Here is a 19,887-nt window from a genome sequence, read left to right as displayed (position 1 = left end):
TTGCAAAGAAACGACAGAAAAAATGTGATAATACGAGTGAACAAGTTAAAAGCTATAAAGAAGCTGCCACTAACCACCGCCATGCTTTTGGCTTTAAGGTAAGTGGCGAAGGTAAGGGTCCCGGGCTTTCTTGGCGTTCCCGAATTTTTCGGTAGTGAATATCCCCACTCCTAATGTAATTTCCGTTTCCTTGGCGGTCCTTCAATAAACTAAACAAAACAAATTAAAGACAAGTGCAAGGGTTAGGAGGTCGTAGGGGTCAATACATTGTTACCTTGTGTGGCGATGTACTTCCCCGGAAACTTGTACCCCTGCAAGCGAAAGTTGAAACGAAAGCGAGATAACGAATTGCTCAGTTTGACATGTAACACATCGGGTGAAGTCCAAACAAGATGACTTTTTTCGTAGGTATTTCCTCATTAAACCATTTAAACCAGTCCATAAATTGAAGTGTACAGCTGTTGCAGATTGCCTTTATCGTGAGGGGTATAAAATACATGAAAGTGCTGAGTGATTTATTAATGATACTTGGCATAACGCTGACCAAAAAGGTATAAAGTGTTTTTCAGACCAACATGAGAAGGACAGCGAACTGAATAGGGAGCGAGCTCAGCGGTACACCAAAGGCGCGTACAAACTTCTCCTAATTTATAACTTGAGCTCTAGAATGTGTAGTGTATATTCCGGGTTTGCCCACTCGATTTAGAGCAAAATGTTCTGCTACGAACAATACCCAGTGATCCATTTTAGCCGCCGATATTGTTTCTTCGCCTGTGAAGAAATATGAAGCCTGCTTAGGCAGGTGGTTAACAATATGTGGGCGTGTTTAAACGAGGTACTCTGTTCGCGACAAAATAACTCTCGTACAAGGATTGAGTGGACATCAAGTGATTTCTTAGTTTATGTACAATCTGCACTATATATGCATTCTATTTGCCTATTATTGCATCATTTTTATGAGCCTACTTTTGATGTAAAGAACCGCAAAGCTGAACAGTTCATTATGTTCTGAATGTATGTAATGTATCGTGTAAAGGCACCGAGGCCCGTCAGGCATTTCTTGCCTTTAGCCTCGGTGCACTCTTAGGCAGTGTTTGAGAAAAAATAAATAAATGGAAATATAGTAAAGTATTGCTACAGGAACACCACATACGAAATCAGTTTGACGCCACTGCAGTGGTTCCTGTTGCAACTATAAACGCCGCATTGATGTTCGTCTTAAAGCTCTTCATGTAAAGTCTTTGGATTTGTGCTTGACACGAATACAAAACGTGTATGGTCAACAACGCAATAAGGTCGCAAACAAGTACGTTTGCCCATTTATTTCTTTTTTGACCATAGATATTTTTACATTTATAGAACCTAACAAGTTACCCTGCCGGGCTTGGTATACACAAAAATGGAAATACAACAATGTTCCGATAGGCCGCCATAGAATATCGCGTCCTGGAGATAAAATGCGCTTACCACAGACATGCAATATGGGCTGCGCTGGCTTTGCCATGCAGTGCGGATGTACCCAGTCTGGTAAGATGTAGTTTTACAAAGACTTGTTTGTGGATAAGCTACTCAAAATGTATTTTTTGAACAAGTAAGGTGCGCTGACCTGCACGTAGTTCGCGTTGATGTAGTCGGTGCTGTCACCCGCCGACAATGGAACAAGCAACACTCTGGAGTGGTCATCTGTAAATTACAGAAGGAAGCTTATTACATGTGTCACCGTGGAATACAACCATCATTTATTTTATGTTTTAGGAATTAACGTGCGAAACCTACTCCTTTAGTATGAGACGCTAGTAGTGAAGGCTCTCGATTAATTTTGACCACCTGGGGATCCTTAATGCGTGCCCAAATATTCGCAGATGGTCGTTTTAGTTCCTCACCTCGATCTACAAAGTTGACGTCGTGCCTGGGTAAAAAACCGTGTCTTTGGGTTCCCCAGAACAACGACTTAAACCATGCGCCACGGGGGTGGGAAGTTGTCCAATCACCCGACCTTTTTTTTGAATGCACAAGTGATTAGCAGTTATACTAGCGTTGTATGAATAGAAATAACTTTTTCGACTGTCGCTCACTGGAGGCGTATGCATCTTCATGTTCGAAGTGGTCTCGACAAATAAAACCTTTTCTTTTAACAGGCATGTTTTCGTGCGAGTTGTTGAAGCCACATAAAACGCTGAGTAAATGGGAATTGATGGCAGGGTAAAAACGAGGGATAAATAAACGTCATTTACAGCCGCTTCACAAGAAACAGTTGAATCGTTATTCGGTGCTCGAATGCGCTAAGCACAATTGGATGCTTACGCAGGGTTCAAGTTAAAAAAATTACCAAATAGCTTTTATTCACTATATGTAATTTATTACTTATAATTTATTTAGTAAAACTTATTTCTGTACGAGAGACATTTTGCTGACGGAAGTCTCCAATAAAATTTACTGAAGTAATGTCTTGACAAGCTCTGTGAAAAAACACAAAAAAGGGAATGAAGCCGTATGCACTCACTGTTTTGTAGTAATTCAAGCTGTGGGTTTAGGGAGTGGGATGAGCCTTCTTAACCTTGTAGCTCATACATCTCGACTTTTTTCCTTACGTTAACCAGTATCGTGGGCCAAAACAATTCCCTTATAGCTTTTAACCATACAGGGATAAGCCAGAAAAAAATTGAGCTGTTTTTATGCTCTATGCAACATAAAGCGCAGAAATCAGCATGTGTAAAGGTGGCCTTACATGGAAGCACATGCTCTTCACGATTCTTCGGTTTGTTTTGTGGCTTCGCGGCGATGTTCCAGGAATGCAGTTGTCCTTTTGGCATAGACTGAATAAAAAAACAGGTGCTTAGGAAGGAATGTTATACTACTAACACAAATACCTCAATAACGACTGAGTGTACAACCGAAACAATAATTTGTTTTGAAATGTATCACAAGACACAGGGTGGTGCAAATTGATAAAATTAACCCCATGAGCGCAGACTACCCGTGACGTAAGACGCAATTTTCTTTCGTTTGAAGAAATTACTTTCAGCGGTTATTGATCCTGCCTTGGGGATTCTGTGTACATCAACACATTGTATTCATTGCATCGTTGACAACAATTCCCGTTGTAATTAAACAGCAACCTTAAGAGAAAATCAAGGTCCTGCTCCACTAAATAAAACAAGAAGTGGAGTCATACAGAAACACCTACGAATAACATCGCCCAAGGGGGTAGCCAGGGTGGTAGGGTGTCTCGGTGTCAGAACGCACACCGAAATATTAAACATGGCGCATCCCCCATACCTTTGGGATTTTTCGGCCCAGGCTTTTCACACCATGAATCTATAAATTGAAATAAAAATAACCAGAAAATGAAGTATTGTTCTGGTACAGGCGACCATTTCTAATTTCTTGACTGGAGGGGTTTTACACCTCCTCCCCGAAACTATTTCTGGCTACACCAGTTCCACCAGCGGTCACACTTTGCGAAAATTCAGTGCGAAAAATCACCTGTTCTGGACAACGCATGGTTGTATTTTTGCATCAAGGGGTAAAACTTCCCCACGCTTTGTTTGGCTAGAAGAAGATAGCGTAAGGCAAAGCGAAGGCTCAATTGTTATGCGACGGTAATACCGAAGGCACACGTACAGTGCTAGGGGAGAAGACGGCAAGCTGTAACCACAAAACCGGCGTCGCTACTCACACAAGAAATGTGTTCGCCGAGCTACACAAGTACTGCAACACGTGTTAGGGTCTCTGGTGTGCCTCAGATAAATGTAAATATTTTCTTGTTTATTTGTCCCATAGGAAAGTGTTGTTGTGCTGTACATGCAAAATCGCTATTTCGAAATAATTATTAGGTTTGCAATAGCGCCTTTGTTCTGGTGCTTTTGAGGACCGTTGAAAGAACGCAGATCATTATTACGTCAAAAAGGCCAATCGAGAACAACCCACAAGCGTGCACCTTTTTTCTTTTAAATAAGTTTTATGCGTATGTGAACTTAACATCAAAATTTATAGATTTGTTGTTTTGCAGAGACAACAAAAGAGTTATTTAAATAAAACCTTAATAAGGAAGGGAAACCTTACGGAAAGCGTTATACCCGCGGTTGCTGCAAACTCAGATAGCTTTTAGCCATTCCTATGTATTGATGGCAGCAGACTAGGTGCAACCAGACACCTAAGTATAAACCATAAATTAGGGGGAATAAAAATGCGGCGATCTGAGTAGCACGCTCAAGGTATGTCTGAAGGAGTTGTGTAATAAAACATTATCAATGTGGCTTCAGTTTTAGGAACGCAAGCTTCTGTCGCAAGAGCCGAAAGTGTGTGGTTGTTGAAAGTTGACGCAATTGTTGTGGGACTGATTCTCATCCGAAGACGCTTTAGCTGCATGTGCACTACAGAGCTTGATCATCTTACGGCAACGTAAGAATTCTGTCGGTAAGTTCTTTTGAATAAATACGGAAAAAGTGATTTTTAAATTTTACTGTTATCTAAGTGGTTTCCGTAAGAGTAATCTGAAATTGTAGTGAGGGAAAGAAACACACTAAAACAGCGAAAGCGGAACTGTGATGTTTCCTATCGAAAGCGGAACTGTGATGTTGCTTTGACTTTTAGTTGAAGAGACAGTACGCCCCCACAGATTGCAAACAAAGGCAGTCCATCGGTAGGAGGGTGAAGCCTACTTTGTTGCCAGGTGTGATTTATGGAGTAGTACCGATGCCCACCCGCGTGTGAGTTGATTCAAGTTGTAGAGAGTATGCCACCAACACCGCGACATTTTTTGCGGATTATCACAGCATGAATAAAGGTTTCAAGGTGTGATTGCCAATATTCTTGAAATCTTACGTGACCTTGCGTTCAGGGTGTTTTCAATTACCATACTGAGCGAGACGCCACTCAGGAGTTGTTATAATGCATCAGCGATAAGGTACAACAATTTTTTTTAATATAAACTCAGCTTAAGGCTTCAGCTTTAGGCACTTCAACACATGCTTTAAAAACGTGGATAAAACTTCCCACAAGACTCGTTTTACGGGAAGTAGGCAGTGCTCAATTTGCATTTTCTGGACCCCTAAAGAAAATAACGCACGTAAAATTTTGAAACAGCTGAAGGCGTTTAAACGAGTGCTCATTCTTATGGCAATTCTATTATTTGAAGAACTTTCGCTCGAATATTACTCATAAAAGCTTCTGTAGCGCTTAATTTCATGCTTTGCAAAAGCAGTATAAAACTTCGTAGCAAACTTCATCCCAGGGACAGCCCGCATAATCTTCAATCGGTTATACAAGGCCTTGAAGGCGAAAACAGTGTATAATGGTCCACATCATTCTTGAGAGTATTGTTTTGTTAAGCCATCTGAGGAAACATCACATCTCGTGAATGTTAATCCGCAAATATCGTATTCGACGACCAGCTTTTCATCCTTCTGAGCTTTAAGTACAACAGCTGTCGCAAAATGTGGAGCGTTGAGCTTTGTCTAGAGACGGGAGGCTTTTAACGTACTCGGTTACTGGGGAAACTAGTATTTAACTATCTTTTGTTCAGCACAACATGTTATTAGACTCGGCCAGGTTTTTCACTCCCCGGAGAAGCCACAAAACCATCATCATAAAAACGACCATGGTGCCGTTCGTACTGACCATGTATTCTTCTCGAAGAAAGCCTTCAGTCTGGCCCCTTGATAGGTGTTGTTGAAGGCGCTGTAGGGACACTGGCAGAGATTGAAGACATCGGTTGGAAATGCATGCCATGTCTACATATTCGCTGCTGTCCTCAGGTACACAAGGGGAATATGGCATGCTTTCCTTCACTGAAAAATGAATAAATTATTTCTCGTCATTTTATATATGTACACATTCAGTACGTATGCTGCACCAGGCTACCTGAACAAAAGAGTAGTTGTTTATTATCAACATAACATTTGTATATTAATTACAGCAAAATAGACATGTGTAGAACTACCGAAGAGAAAACGTTCCACGATGCGCTTGGAACTAAACCATCGAACTTGAGGTGCTCGGTAAAGCTCTGTTGCTGTGCAGTAGGGGTTGAAAATAGAGAAGATGATTTTTCGTGCTCGGTAAAAATATGTTGCCGTCAAATGATTGTGTATTCTTAAAACACCTTTAAAGCTGCTTATTTCGTAGAAATTATTTCTCTGGATTTCTTCATAACATTCAGCTTGAGGAACAGCAGGAAAATAGCCGTGGCGCGTTGCAAGGTGTTAATAAAGGCAGCGCTGAAAGGAAAATGTACATAATATTCTGCACAAAATCACTTAAAAAGTACTTCACAATACAAGCATCTTGTAAGGCCTTAAAAAGCGGTAAACAGCTAATTAAAGGAAAACAGTAAACTTAAGACTTTAAGATTTAAGCAATTAGGTAAGAGTTCAGTAAAAAAATGAAAACAAGCACTAAAACGAGCATTGCGGTCAGCACACACACCCAAATGAGAAAACACATGCAGCCAAAATAACGCTTTGTTATATGCTATTTTTTGAACATAGTAAAAATTTTCAGCTGCAAACAAGACCAAATAATGCCTCTTTTATATGAAATTTTCAAATTCAAAAACAAACTGACCCAATCTTCCTCGATTTTCCCAAAGCATTCGACATGGTATCACGCAGTAATGTACCAAAAATCCTCAGAGCACCATAGAAAATTTTACTGTTCTTAAATTTATCAAAAATGATCTGACTCAACCTACACAGTATGTTGAATTAAACAATGTGACTTTGGCTACCCCCTCCGTTACATCTGTAGTCTGGTAAGGCTGCGTGCTTGCACCAATTTTATTTCTTCTCTAATATAGAGCTGCATACAAATAATAAAGTGAAAATCAAATTGTTCGCTGACCACTGTGTGCTCTATCGAAAAATAAACACATCCAACGACCATGTACCTTCAAATATTGCTTTAAAAATGTCCGCCGGTGCCGTAAATGGCAGATGTCGCTCAATGCAAAAACGCGTACATTCTTGTCGGCAAGCCGAAAAAAGCTAGGTCAAATTTTTACTACACATATTGACATTCCCATAACGAGAGTAAACCAGCATAAATATCTTTGAATTATCATAACTGAAGAACTGATATGCGACGCACACATAAGTTAGGTTTTATCAGCTGCCCTACACCGCTTGATTACACTCATACACTGAGATACCGGCTCAGGCATGCCCCTCCTCCTCTGAAGCTCATTGCATACAGTTTCCTTGTGCGATCCTTACTTGAATATGGAAACAATATTTGGTTACCATTCAGAAAACATCAAAAAACTAAATTGGAAGGAATACAAAGGAAAGCCTTAAAGCTCATCTACAACCGGTTCAAACTTCGAGATTCTCCAACTGAACTATTAAAAAAGGCTGGCGTACTTACTATAATGAATAGATGCAGGTTAGGACGTGCAAAATATATGTATGAATTGTTCGTGGCCATTTAAACATTTATGTGTCCACCTTTGTCACGATTGATCAAACTAGAGCGGTATACTAGAGCTGTATAAAAATCTAGAGCTGCATGAAATACGGGGTAGACCCCTTCAGCGGGGTAGACCCCTTCACGTGAGTGTTGCTAGCGCGTTATCGCCAACATGTGTTGGCCCAGAACGTGTCTGATCACGGGCTGCCCATTTCTCCTTCACTCGAACATCCTAGTTCCGTTGAAAACGAAGCCTCTGCCAAACCTGCTCGTGCAAAGTTTCGCTGACCTTGTTTTATTGTGATGTTCCTCTACTTAAACGGTACCTCTATCGGGCAGATCTCACAACCTCACCCTTGTGTCAGTTCTGCCATGAAATTTAAACGGATAAACATTTCTTAATTTCTTGCCACCGATTCTCCAATCACTGGAGAAAGTTGCTGGAGGCTCCCCTGCAGCATCTTGGACTGCCATGAACCCTGCTAGTGCTTTTTCCTTTTGGGGGCACGAAGCTAGGCCACTGCAATGGGGAAGGGTGTCACGCCATCTATTCCTAAATTTCATACACGGCTCTTCGGCCGTGCAGAATTAATTCCGATCAGGATGTCCCGTTCCTCTTTCTTTTTTCGCTTTCTCTCTTGAATCTACAAACTAAATTGATTCTTCTGCTGCATCGCCGAAGAATGAATTTAGTACGCCCTGTACGCCCGCTCGGACTCTGGGCTAGCTAGACGACGTGATGGTTTGCAGGCGGTTCTTTCAATGAACGTCACCACTATTTTGGGGTGGGTTGTGGGATCGCGATACTCCCAAGGCCTAACAACGTGATTGCCGCTACCGTTGAAGGTTTTCCTGTTTTGCTCGTATTGATACTGGTGCCGCTGTGTCCGTAATACGTGAAAAACTTTGTCGTTCGTTGAGAAAAATTTGTACCACTGTTTCTGGCCTCTCTCCAGACAGCGAATGCTTAAGAAAAAAAAAACATTGGTCACGTGCACCGCGCGACGTACAATCCAGGAGGGCGTCTATATCATCCACTTCACCGTTTGGCCTTTGTGCTCGCACGTTATCATTCTCAGTTGGGACTTTTTGGCGTGACATCACGCTATCATTCGGTGAGGCTTAACTGTCCCCATATACGACACTGATATACCCGAACGAACCGACAAATTGATGGCTAGCTATTATATCGACATTCCGCCCGGCAACTTTGTACTTGTTTCCGTGTCTTGGGGCTGTCTGTCGGACACCAAGGATTTATTTACGCCGTCGACACTCTTCAGAGCCCGCAAATGTTTGCCTCTACCTTTCGCCGTTATTCAAATTCGTTCTGGTCTCGGTACGATACTCGTTTCAAACCCGTCATCATACGCCGCCCCATTGGTTTCAGTAAATGTCTTGGCCACGTCGAGCGCGTTGACAATCAGATCATTTCATCGTCGATGCATCTGAGAACTCTGCATCTCTGCACCTCGCCGAGTTTGGTCCTACCGTGAATTGTGACTCCGATGTCTTTTTACGTTCCATCGACAACGATTTAGCGCCTGTAAAACAAGACCAGCTTCTGACCCTTCTACACCGATTACGAGGCTATCTCGATGCACAACAAGCCCCTTTGGTTCGGGCATCCACTCTTTTGTACAATATTGATACCGGTTTCCACGCATTCGTGAGGCAGCGACCATACCGCGTGTCGCCCACGGAGCGCCAACTCATTGATGAGCACGTCGTGGACACGCTCAAGTGCGATGTTGTACGCCGTTTGACATGCCCCTGGGCCTCTCTCGTGGTACCCGTGACAGAAAAAGGCGGCTCAGTTCGCTTCTTCATGGGGTACCGGCGCTTAACACGATCACTCGAAAAGACGTATATCCGCTTCCGCGCATAGATGACACCCTCGATTGCTTGCAAGCAGCGGAGTAGTTCTGTTCGCTCGGTTTAAGACCCGGCTATTGGCAAGTCCCCATGGCAGAAGCGGATCGTCTGGAAACTGCCTTCGTCACACCTGACGGGCTGTACAAATTCAACGTCATGCCGTTGACCTTTGAAAAGATGATGGGCAACAGATGGCGTGGCCTGAAGTGGAAAACAAGCTTGCGTTACTTAGATGACATTGACGTGTTCTGCCCTGATTTTGAGATGCATCTTACCCGTGTCAAACAAGTGTTGACCTGCCTTGACACGGCGGGACTACAGTTAAACTTAAAGAAATGCCGGTTTGGTGCTCGAAAACTTGCTATTTTAGGCCACGTGGTGTAAAAAGACGGTGTCCTTCTAGACCCAGCATAACTTGGAGCCATGCCGGAGTTTCCCAGGCCGACGACAATGAAACAACTTCGCAGCTTTGTCAGACTTTGCTCTTACTTCCGGCGCTTTGTCCGCACTTTCGCCACCATCATTGCGCCTTTGACGACGTTCCTTGGTGGTAAGAACGAGATCGGCGATTGGTCCCCTGCCTGCGACAAAGCCTTCGATATATTGCGCCACCTTCTTACCTCGCCACCTGTACTACGACATTTCGATCCAAACGCTCCCACGGAAATATATGCCGGTGTTGGCCTGGTCGAAGTACTAGCACAAGGGAAGACTTGATTCGAGGAGTACGTCCTCAATTACTCCAGCCGTACCCTAACTAAAGCAGAAGTCAACTACTCCGACACCGAGAAGTAATGTTTGTCGATCGTTTTCGCTATTACAAAATTTCGCGCGTACCTCTACGTACGTCCATTCGACGTAGTGGCGGACAACAATGCCCTTTCTTGGCTCTCTTCTCTAAAAGATATCTCTGGCCGCCTCGGTCGCTGTGCTCTACGACTGCAAGAACACGATATACCAGTTGTATACCGTTCCGACCGCAAAAACACACACGCAGACGCCCTTTCTCGGTCTCCTCTATCGTCCGACGCTGACGATGTATCTCCTGTGGAGTGTGCTCTGTCACCCCGTGATATCATCTACAGGGCTGATGAACAGCAAAATGATCCGTGGATCCCATTCATTGTGGAATTTTTGTCACGACCGTCGCCAGAAGCCGCGCACCGCTCTCTTAACCGTCAAGCTGTCTATTTCACTGTCCGTGACCAACCCCTGTACCGCTAAAACGTTTTGAGCGAGGGTCGCAAATGGCTCGTTGTCATCACTCGCCATTTACGGTTGCACATCTGCCCTTTGTTCCCCGGGGATGCTCAGTGTGTTGACGGACGTGTCCCGAAAACATAGCAAAGAGTTGGTCATCGCTTTTACTGTCGAGAAATGTACACGTTCGTCACCAAATATGTTCGTTCCTGTAGAGACTGCCAGCGTCGTAAGTTTCCTCCGCGACCAACGACGAGCGAACTAAAGCCTCTGCCATGCCCTGCGCACCCCTTCGATAGAGTGAGCAACAACCTCTACTGGCCACTACCGTGCACATCTAGACCACACCGCTGGATTATCGTTGTGGTAGACCATCTCACGCAATACGCCGAGATAGCAGCCCTGTCAGCCGCCATAACGCGGGAGGTGGCATCCTTTCTTCTCCGTCGCTTCATCCTTCACTCCGGAGCGCCACGAGAGCTGCTGAGCAACAGAGGTTTTTTTTTTATCTGAAGTTGTCAAAGCGCTCCCGGTAGAGTGCAACGTAGTTTTTCGCACTACCAGAGCGTACCACCCGAAAACCAACGGCCTAGGAGAACGTCTCAAGCGCACTCTTGGAGACATGCTGTATATGAATATTTCATCTCGTCTTTCCAACTAAGATCAGGTTCTTCCGATCATCACATATGCGTACTATACGGCGATGCAGACAATTACTGGTATTTTACTGTTTTTTCTGCTCTACGGACTAGACCCAACCTGCACGCAGGACACGGTACTTTCACACAGCCCTGACCCCTCCGAGTGCACACCGATGTCCCAGATTTCGCAGTTTGTCAAGGAATGCCGCAAGGTCGCTCGTTTAGTTACTTCTGCACCCCAGCATCTACAAAAATTGTGCCACGACGCGTCCAGTGCACCACGCCATCTCTCGCCGGGCTCCCTTGTTAGGCTTTGGGTGCCATGTCCCACTACAAGTCTCCCTTCGAAGGTCATCGCAAAATACCACGGTCCTTACCGTGTTATCAAAAGCAATTCGCCCGTTAATTTGGTCGTCCAGTCAGTTAGGCTTTCATCGGATCTTCGACGCCGTGGCCGTGACACTATGCACGTGCAGCGACTCAAGCCCTATTATTATCCGCTTGATCTAACGTCACCATGAGTGGACAGTATTGCTCCGTCGTCTCGCCGGGGGTGATTGCAGTGAAGATTAAAAACACCAGAAAACGGACACTTTCCAAGCGGCTATGTCCTAACATAGGATAGTAGTCGGTGGACAGTATTCCAAGAAGGGTCTTTTTTATGCGGTGCTTTGTGAAGAAGACAATGTGTGCTCACTCAGCTTGGACCTCAGCCCCGGTTACCTACGCTCGATCGGACACCGGCCTAGCTAGACGACGTAACCGTTTGCAGGCGGCCCTGCCAATAAACGTCACCAAGGTAAATATTTCGATCTTTTCTACACAAATACTTGTTTCGAATGATTTACTTTATTTCACCCGTATGTACGATATTGTACTTGTACATGTATCAACCTGTATTTACGTATTATTGTGCACTTGCTTTTTATTTTTGTAATTGTTACTGCTCCTCTTTAGGATTAACCGCCTTTTGCGTCGGCTCCATCTTGAGGACAAATTAGAGCGGCATTTTATCCAAAGAAGGCAATGAGACATCCCCAGTAAAAAACACATATTCACGGATGCAGCCAAGAAAGAACCTATGTGTGCAAAAGCGTATATGAACCTCCATGACGACGAAAGCTCAATACACACGAACCTGTACCACTCAGGAATACGCTGAAATGCTAGCCATAGCACTCGCAATAGGCCGAACAACGACCCTCAGCTCTCTTACAAATATTTATACGGACTCCAAGTAGGCATGCCACCTTTTTGCAAGCGGAAACACGTTCCCATCTGCACTGCAACTTTTACCCACAGTAAGAGGACAGGCCAGATCTTACTGGGTGCCTGGACACAGGGGATTCGCAGGAAACAAACGAGCCAATCCACTTCGCCCGTGAAGCGCTCATCCGGGCTTCCGCTGACCATGGATGAACCCTCAAACCTCACGCCCATCGTAATATTAGATTGAGACAGTACCTTCACCACTGGATGCAGTATCCACCCCTCCCCCATATTTTGTTGGACAGAGAAGAATAAACACTACTCAGAGAAGCACAAACACACTACAAACACCGGCATAAATACACCGCCTACAAATGGGACCACGACACCCACACCCCCCCAGTGCAGCCGCTGCAACGGCATACATAAGCAAGAACATATACCGTTGGAACGCACACACACCTTAGCACTCAGAACACACCCTACTACGGAGTGTCTGGCTACAGCCTTCCATTACTAAGATCAACGGGACATGGTGACCTTCCCCCGCAGTGCTACCAGGAGCTGCCCGGACGGAGGCGACTTACAGATGCCACCCCCCCTACCGCGATAATAGAAAAAAATAATAAAGTTTTTTTTCTGTCTCTTTTCTATGAAAAAAAATAACCTTCACTTCACTTCAAAAAAGGAGCAGAATACATCAAAGGAAATCAATATTACAGACAGAAGTAGCTATAGCAAAAAAAGCACCCTTCTCACTCAACATGAACGAAAAAAAAAATGGCCGCGTTTCTGCTCCTTACTTGCAAATGTCGACGGAAGACGATAGTCGACTGCCGTCCCCGGCAAGCATATGTATTCCTTTTCTTTCCCGCTCACTTCTCATGCTGTTCCTCGGCCGTCTGGGTCCTCGTCCTCCAAAGTAAACACGCTACAGCTATTCTCAATGCAGCTTATATTTACCGCGTTCCACTGCCCCACGCCGAGTGCCTCGATACCAGCGCTGCCGCAGGGCGGAGACGCGAGTGATTCAGACACCCTACTACAATATCTACGATGTTTACAAAAGCACGTTGCCCTGCTTCACGCACGTTCCCAGAGAAGCGTAAAAACAATCTAGTGGAACTTTTCGTTGCTGTTGCCGTTGGATTGATTTTTGATTGATTGATTTTAGGGTTTAACGCGCCGACTCAACGCAGACAATAAGGCGCGTCGTAGTGGATTGCTCCGGATTAAATTTAACCACCTGGGAATCTTTGACGTGCGCTGACATCTTGTACACACTGGCGTTTTCGCTTGTCGCCTCCATCAGAAAAGTGGCCGCCGCGGCCGGGAATCGAGCCCGCTTTTTCATGCTCAGTACCGCAACGCCTTAGTCCTTAAGCTAACGCAGCGTGTCTGGCGACGGTTTTCTGCAGTTGATATGTTTTTTTATTTGCTATCGTAAAAACCAAGCATCCGCGAATTGTTTTACAAAGTAACACGGCAAATATTACTGATTTAATAATTTTGTGCCTAATATTTGCGTAATGTCTTGCTCTTGGTCAACAATGTTGGCAAGCATGAACAATAACACCCGACGTACACGTATAGATTTGGCAGTGAGTGCATGAGACTATTGCGCAGCATCTGTTTCACTTTAGGCGGGAGGCTGAATGTAGTCACAAACAGACAGACAGACAGACCAAACGTTTGCGTTGAAGTAGCCCAATAAAGACTATCGTCTTTATTAGCGGTGATTGATTGATTCCAGGGTTTAACGCGCCTTCGAAGCGCATGTGATGAGGAGCGCCGTAGTTGAGAGCTCTGGATTAATTTTGCGCACCCGGGGACCATTAACGTGCGCCGAAATATCGTACACACAGGCGTTCTAGCTTTTCGCGTCCATCAGAAAAGCGGTTGACGCGGCTAGGAATCGAACCCGGATCCTTGTGTACAGCGGGAAAACGCCATAGCCACTGAGCCACTACAGCGGGTAAAAAAATAGCGCCGCAGAATCTACCACATAAAAATAGCACTTTTCAAAGCGCGCTTGCAATAATTAAAACAGCATATAAGGCGGCTAGCAGAGGGATAGAACAGGGCAATGTAAGGAAAATATTCTTTACAAAGCACGAGGCTGCAGCGCTAGCGAAGCAGCTTGCCTTACATTAACGAAAACGCCTCTGGTCTTCCCCCGAAACTCATCACCCCTTTCTGTATTATATAGACTCTGACCTGAAAATGAGGCTCCCAGAGCGGATTCCACATCGAGTTGAGACGCTCCACCATGGGTTGCGCCTTAACGCAGTACTTACAAACTCCTACCGACATCGCTTCGGTCAAACCACAAACCCTTGCTGTGATAACTGTGGTTTGCCAGAAACTGTCGAGCACATTTTATTAGAGTGTCTGGTGTAGAAACAGGAAAGGAACCACCTCGCCAAGATGATCAAGTGCCTCAACAACGGACTTTTATCATTGAAAGCTCTTCTTGGACCATGGCAATCTCCATCTTCCCAGCGAAAAGTGTTAGATGCACTGTTTGACAATTTACACGACATTGGCGTCGCAGAGACAATGTAGAACTATGCGTCGTCATCTTGTGAGACCATCTGGACTTTTACGTGACCCACGGAACACTCCATGTTACAATAGTTTTTACATACTCCTTTTTTCCCTCCCTTTCGCCCTGCTTTCTTTGGGGACTTTCTCGTTTTAGTCGCCGTCGTAGATAGCGGAGCCGCGTATGGTGGTTTTACCACCCCGGTTTTTGTTCAAGCATGCCGTACATAACTTGCAGAAATGCATATTGTAAATCTGAACATCAGAATAAAATCTTTTTGCTGTAGGTATTGTAAGTGCATTAGATTTTATCGGGTTCAAAATGTAGCATTTAAACAAAATTATTCCTTTGAACGCTACGCTTCTTGTTTTGCAACGATCGCCTTGATGCAGGCTGCAGCGTGTTCTTCGTTTTGAGATAGAGAGCTTTTTATCAGAAGAAAGCAGAGAATTCTGCAGGCATGTATTGGCCTACATGCTACTGTTTCTGTTTTGAGATAGAGAGCTTTTTATCAGAAGAAAGCAGAGAATTCTGCAGGCATGTATTGGCCTACATGCTACTCTGCGGTGAGGGGGTGAAGGGAATAGGTTCTGGAACATTCGTTGTTTGTTGCGGGAGACTGAAAGAAAAAGTAGCCCATATAAAGGGGCGGAGTCAGAACAGAAATGGAGGGAACAATTTATGACCGAGCTATTTGTCTTTGTCGGTTCGCCTGTGAACCCCCCTTTTTGGTGGTGTTGAAGCCCGCAAATTTTGGTTATCGACGTTTCCTGGGCGGCAAACACAATATGGGTCTGGCACTCCCGTTATCATTGTCCTCGTTATCATCGTCCTGTTTTTCTTAGTGTAACAATGTACGACTGGACCATCAGCAAACCATTCTGGAATTTATTTCTCGGACATCGGCCTCTTTCACTCCTTTTACTCTGCAAAACTCTTCGATGTGCATCAACCTTTTCGCCCTTCCGACGTGCCGCGCTCACTTGTACACCTGCTCAATCAAGAATGAAATCATCCCACGTGAAGTTGCCTGTCTCGTTGGACCACTGGCCCCTTCATGAGGACACGGAATGCTGTTGTGCCGCATCTTACGCTCTGAGGCGTGGCACCAATTCACCTTCTTCAAGGACTGCCTTCGTGTTGCCTGCTTCCGTGAGGCTCCTCCTTGAGGAAGACCCCAGCGCTTTCTACTGCATCCCATGTGGATGAGTTCGTTTAGTTAAAGGTTCTGGCTTCCCTACCTCGGAAGTCTCATCCTGTATGTCCGTCCCAAAAAGTGCACCTTGTGGGCACCCCGGACCTGCTAAGACCAGCCGAGAAGGTGCTCAGCCTCGGGCCCAAGTTCTACTAGCATCCAAGGCTCGACATGACCGAGATGCTCTCACTGGTCGGGTGCAGCTCTTCGACGGCTTCGTCAGAGGACGTAAACAGGTGTGTCAGCGCCGGAAGGGATGTTTTACGAAGGGAAGTAAATACCCAGTGTGCTACCACGTCAGGCAGAACCGTGTCATTGCTCCGAGAAGCCGGACTGAGGTTGACACAGTCGGAAAAAGAGGGAAGATTCGCGGTTTTACCGTCTGCACTGTACAAAAAGCATTCTTTTGTTAAAGCCCAGTTTTTATTTTGCGCGTTCGGTTTTCGGACTGCCTTGATGGTAGTTTGCGTCGCAGCTGCCAGATGGTGCCACCAGTCCACGGCCTCTTACTGTACAGTTCAGCGCGCAGGAAGCTTGTCAAGACGGGAGTTGCCATGGGTGTTATTAAGAGTGCTCTCATTAGGTCCTGTCCCCATCGAGTGCAACGTGGTTTTGATGCCCAGGCCCACCACCTGAAGTCCGCTCCCTACCCGAGAACCTTATGGGCAGTTTGGCTTCAAGGTTGATGCGTGAACTTTCCTCAAGACCTTCTGAAAAGTTCCCTCAGCACGAGAGACAAAAAACAGCGGTCGTTCCCTATGTTCATTTTTAAGCGCGTGTGCTTTTGTCTTCCCTTTCTTCGTCCTGACGTTTGAGCTGTTTTTTTAGCGAGCAGTTGCGCCGTGCATAGCGATTGCATCGCCCGTGTCTCGTTAATTCACTCTTCTCAGCTTTAACTATTGCGGCTGCATTTATCTACCTCATTGCCCAGTGTCACAATGTGGAAGTAGATATCTTGGATGTTGAAGTTAATCGAAGATACAGACGGAGAGGTAGCATCATGCAATATCTCGATATAGGGAAACCGGAATTCTGGTTAAAACCTGCGATGTGGTGGATTTGGTGGTTTCAATCCTTTAACAAAGCGGCCTCGGTAAGCTTGCTACACATAAAATTTATGCATCAGGAATTTTGGTGACAAAACACCCATGCTCCTTCAACGAACCATACGGCAACCCGCCGCATATGTCAGGTAAAGTTCGGAGCTCGATGCATACTCGACGCGTGGGAGTCCTTCTCATCCCAGGTGGCACAAAATTTGAGTTCGCCTTTCGTGAAACTGTGAATATATCATGCTTCATTGGGCATGGTGTTTAGGGGCCATTATTTCGAACGATTTAAACACAATAGTTTTTGTAGAATCTAATTAATGTAAATAATATGCCCCAAAATTAGATTATAAATAATAAATTATGTATAAACCCGTTTCATTTGTGCATCTCGTTTTCTGCGCTTGAATCTGGCATCGCCTTCGCCAGGAAGGTTGAGTCATTGGAAGTTGGCCGCTATATCTTGTTTTTCTACGCCAAGCACAAAGACACTCACGAAAAACGCATAAGACAAGTTGATTTCAACCTAGGTATGCAATGAAGATAGCTTCGTATTACGTCGATTCTCTAATCTGCGTGGACTACGTCGTTGTTACTGCGCACAATGATTTTTGGTCACTACACTCTAAAAAGATTATTGCGTTTTGAAATAACTTTTAAAAAGAACCAGTTTTTAATTTTGACTACTTCAATGTTACACTTTTGTTACAACATATATAGTGACAGCAGGTTCAGCACAAAGAAAAATTTGCGCTTACACTTGGACAGCCGGGATAGGCGCCCCTTGAGGGCTGACATCGAGGGAGTTTTCGACCGGTAGGCTACAGCGTGCTTCTTGCTGCAACGAAGCGAAAAAATATTACATGGTACAACATCCCAGGAGGCAAACATAATAAGAGCGAAAAATTTGAAGATATCAGTTCCTAAGCACAATGCAAGAATTGGTTAACTGGAAGTCGCATCTACAGTGCGTGTTCTCTTTATCCTGAGTGGAATAACGGTGAAACATTACATCACCCCTACCATATATTGTTATCTATAAAGTGAGAAACATCTTTATAGTACGTCTAAATAGTTTTCTCAATTAGATATCCAAGACTCTGCGGAGCTTCTCCATACGCGCGTATATGAACAAAACGGTATGACGAACATGAAATGGAATGCAACCAACCGGGGTATCTCACCCGAACTCGGTTACGAGTGCGTGTAACAAAAACGGAACCATACGGATATTTCTTTTTTTTTACTTAGGCTACTGGAAGGAGAAATGAATTTGAGACTATGCAGCTAAATGTTTGTTATGGTAAGGAAAAGGAATTCTCTTCTTGACGACCTTGGAAGAATTGTTACAAGCCAACACGTGGTGCGGTGAGCAATTAACCCTTAAAATATGGCGGAGAAAATATCTAATGGAAGAGGAATCAAAATATGCATTGGGCCACCATGGTAAGCGTTTCAATAGGATGCCCTGTCTGTTCAACTTGGGCAAAGCCTTTTAAACAAAAACTTTTCCCTCGATCTCTACTACGCCTACATACAGAGATATCATAAAAGTCCTTACGCCTGCGAGTCCCGCCGTATTGAAGAATTGAGCATGGCTTCGTATCGGTAATACACATGCACGAATATTTTCAGAATAAATTTTGGGTAGACTCATGAATAATGGCTGTCACTGCTGAAATTTGGAATTGCGTGGAACAATTTCGACATAAGAAACATGAACTCATGAGGCGCGGTTGAGGAGGCAAAGCGGAGTCTCTTCTTTCCTCATGCCACGAAAGATAGTTTGTGTTTTGGAGCAACACAAAACACAGAAGGGGACCCCTTGAAGGAGTAGCGGCAGCTCGACTGCTAGGCAGTGCACAAGTTTAATGTTCCCTTCAGACCTCCCCCAGAAAATTTTCGTGCTTGATATTTGTTTCAAAAAGTATATAAAGAAGTCTAAAGTCAGCGCTTCTATTCTTGAAGTCCGTTATTGTTTTTCTGCGGTCTGAAAGCATAGCTGTTTACGAAATCGCCCATAATTCCTTTTTTTTTCGCCATTGCATAGGAGTATCTTGCGCAAGAAAAGTATTTTTATCGCACTAGAATTATGCTGTCTCAAAAAAGAAACCTATGCCTTGCCTCCTCGCAACAATCATACACAAAAGCGCTGCATTCCACTGCGCACCGTTATCTTTGGCTACAAACGTAGACACCAAACGAAGTTGCCAATTCAGGATTGAGTGAATATTTTCAATGTTAAATCATAAATTTTCCACTCGCGGTGGCCGCTTTTTTGATGGAGGCGAATAAGCAAAAAGGCCCGTATGTTCGAGATTTCGGCGCACGTTAAAGATCCCCGGGTAGTCAAAATTAGTCCGGAGCCCTCTGCATCGGCGCGGCCTATCACCCTTGTAGCGCCGGCGCGTTTAACCCCTCAATCAATCAATCAATCAATCAATCAATCAATCAATCAATCAATCAATCAATCAATCAATCAATCAATCAATCAATCAATCAATCAATCAATCAATCAATCAATCAATCAATCAATCAATTAAATAATCAATCAATTATTTATTCAATCAATCAATCAATCAATCAATCAATCAATCGATCAATCAATCAATCAATAATTTTGCTATTTTACAAAGAAAAAACTGTTTTCAGACTATACAAACTTGCAACAAGCTGTCTTGGAATTCCCACCAGGCTTATGTGTGTCAGAAAATCCGTGTTGTATGATCTTTGTTAAAAAGATTAATTCTGTTTTCGTTCGGAAAT

The 19,887-nt window shown here is 44.3% G+C and overlaps 1 protein-coding gene across 1 annotated transcript in view; it reads right to left on the bottom strand.

Annotated features, from left to right (window-relative positions):
- The window catches only part of LOC144161555 (receptor-type tyrosine-protein phosphatase T-like), a 203,497-nt gene that overhangs the window by 60,194 nt on the left and 123,416 nt on the right, over positions 1 to 19,887 (bottom strand). The window contains exons 19-23 of the mRNA XM_077692208.1: positions 17,880 to 17,959; positions 5,623 to 5,792; positions 2,729 to 2,816; positions 1,607 to 1,683; positions 275 to 311 (exon numbers count right to left, since the gene is read on the bottom strand). Coding sequence (XP_077548334.1) covers positions 275 to 311; positions 1,607 to 1,683; positions 2,729 to 2,816; positions 5,623 to 5,792; positions 17,880 to 17,959 — 452 coding nt within the window. The remainder of the gene's footprint in view (positions 1 to 274; positions 312 to 1,606; positions 1,684 to 2,728; positions 2,817 to 5,622; positions 5,793 to 17,879; positions 17,960 to 19,887) is intronic.

Source organism: Haemaphysalis longicornis, unplaced genomic scaffold (genome assembly GCF_048455015.1).
Source record: "Haemaphysalis longicornis isolate Haplotype H1 unplaced genomic scaffold, Haemaphysalis longicornis Haplotype H1 scaffold_12, whole genome shotgun sequence".
Taxonomy (NCBI): domain Eukaryota; kingdom Metazoa; phylum Arthropoda; class Arachnida; order Ixodida; family Ixodidae; genus Haemaphysalis; species Haemaphysalis longicornis.
The sequence above is the reverse complement of the archived record's forward strand: the minus strand, read 5'-3'. Positions and strand labels throughout refer to the sequence as shown.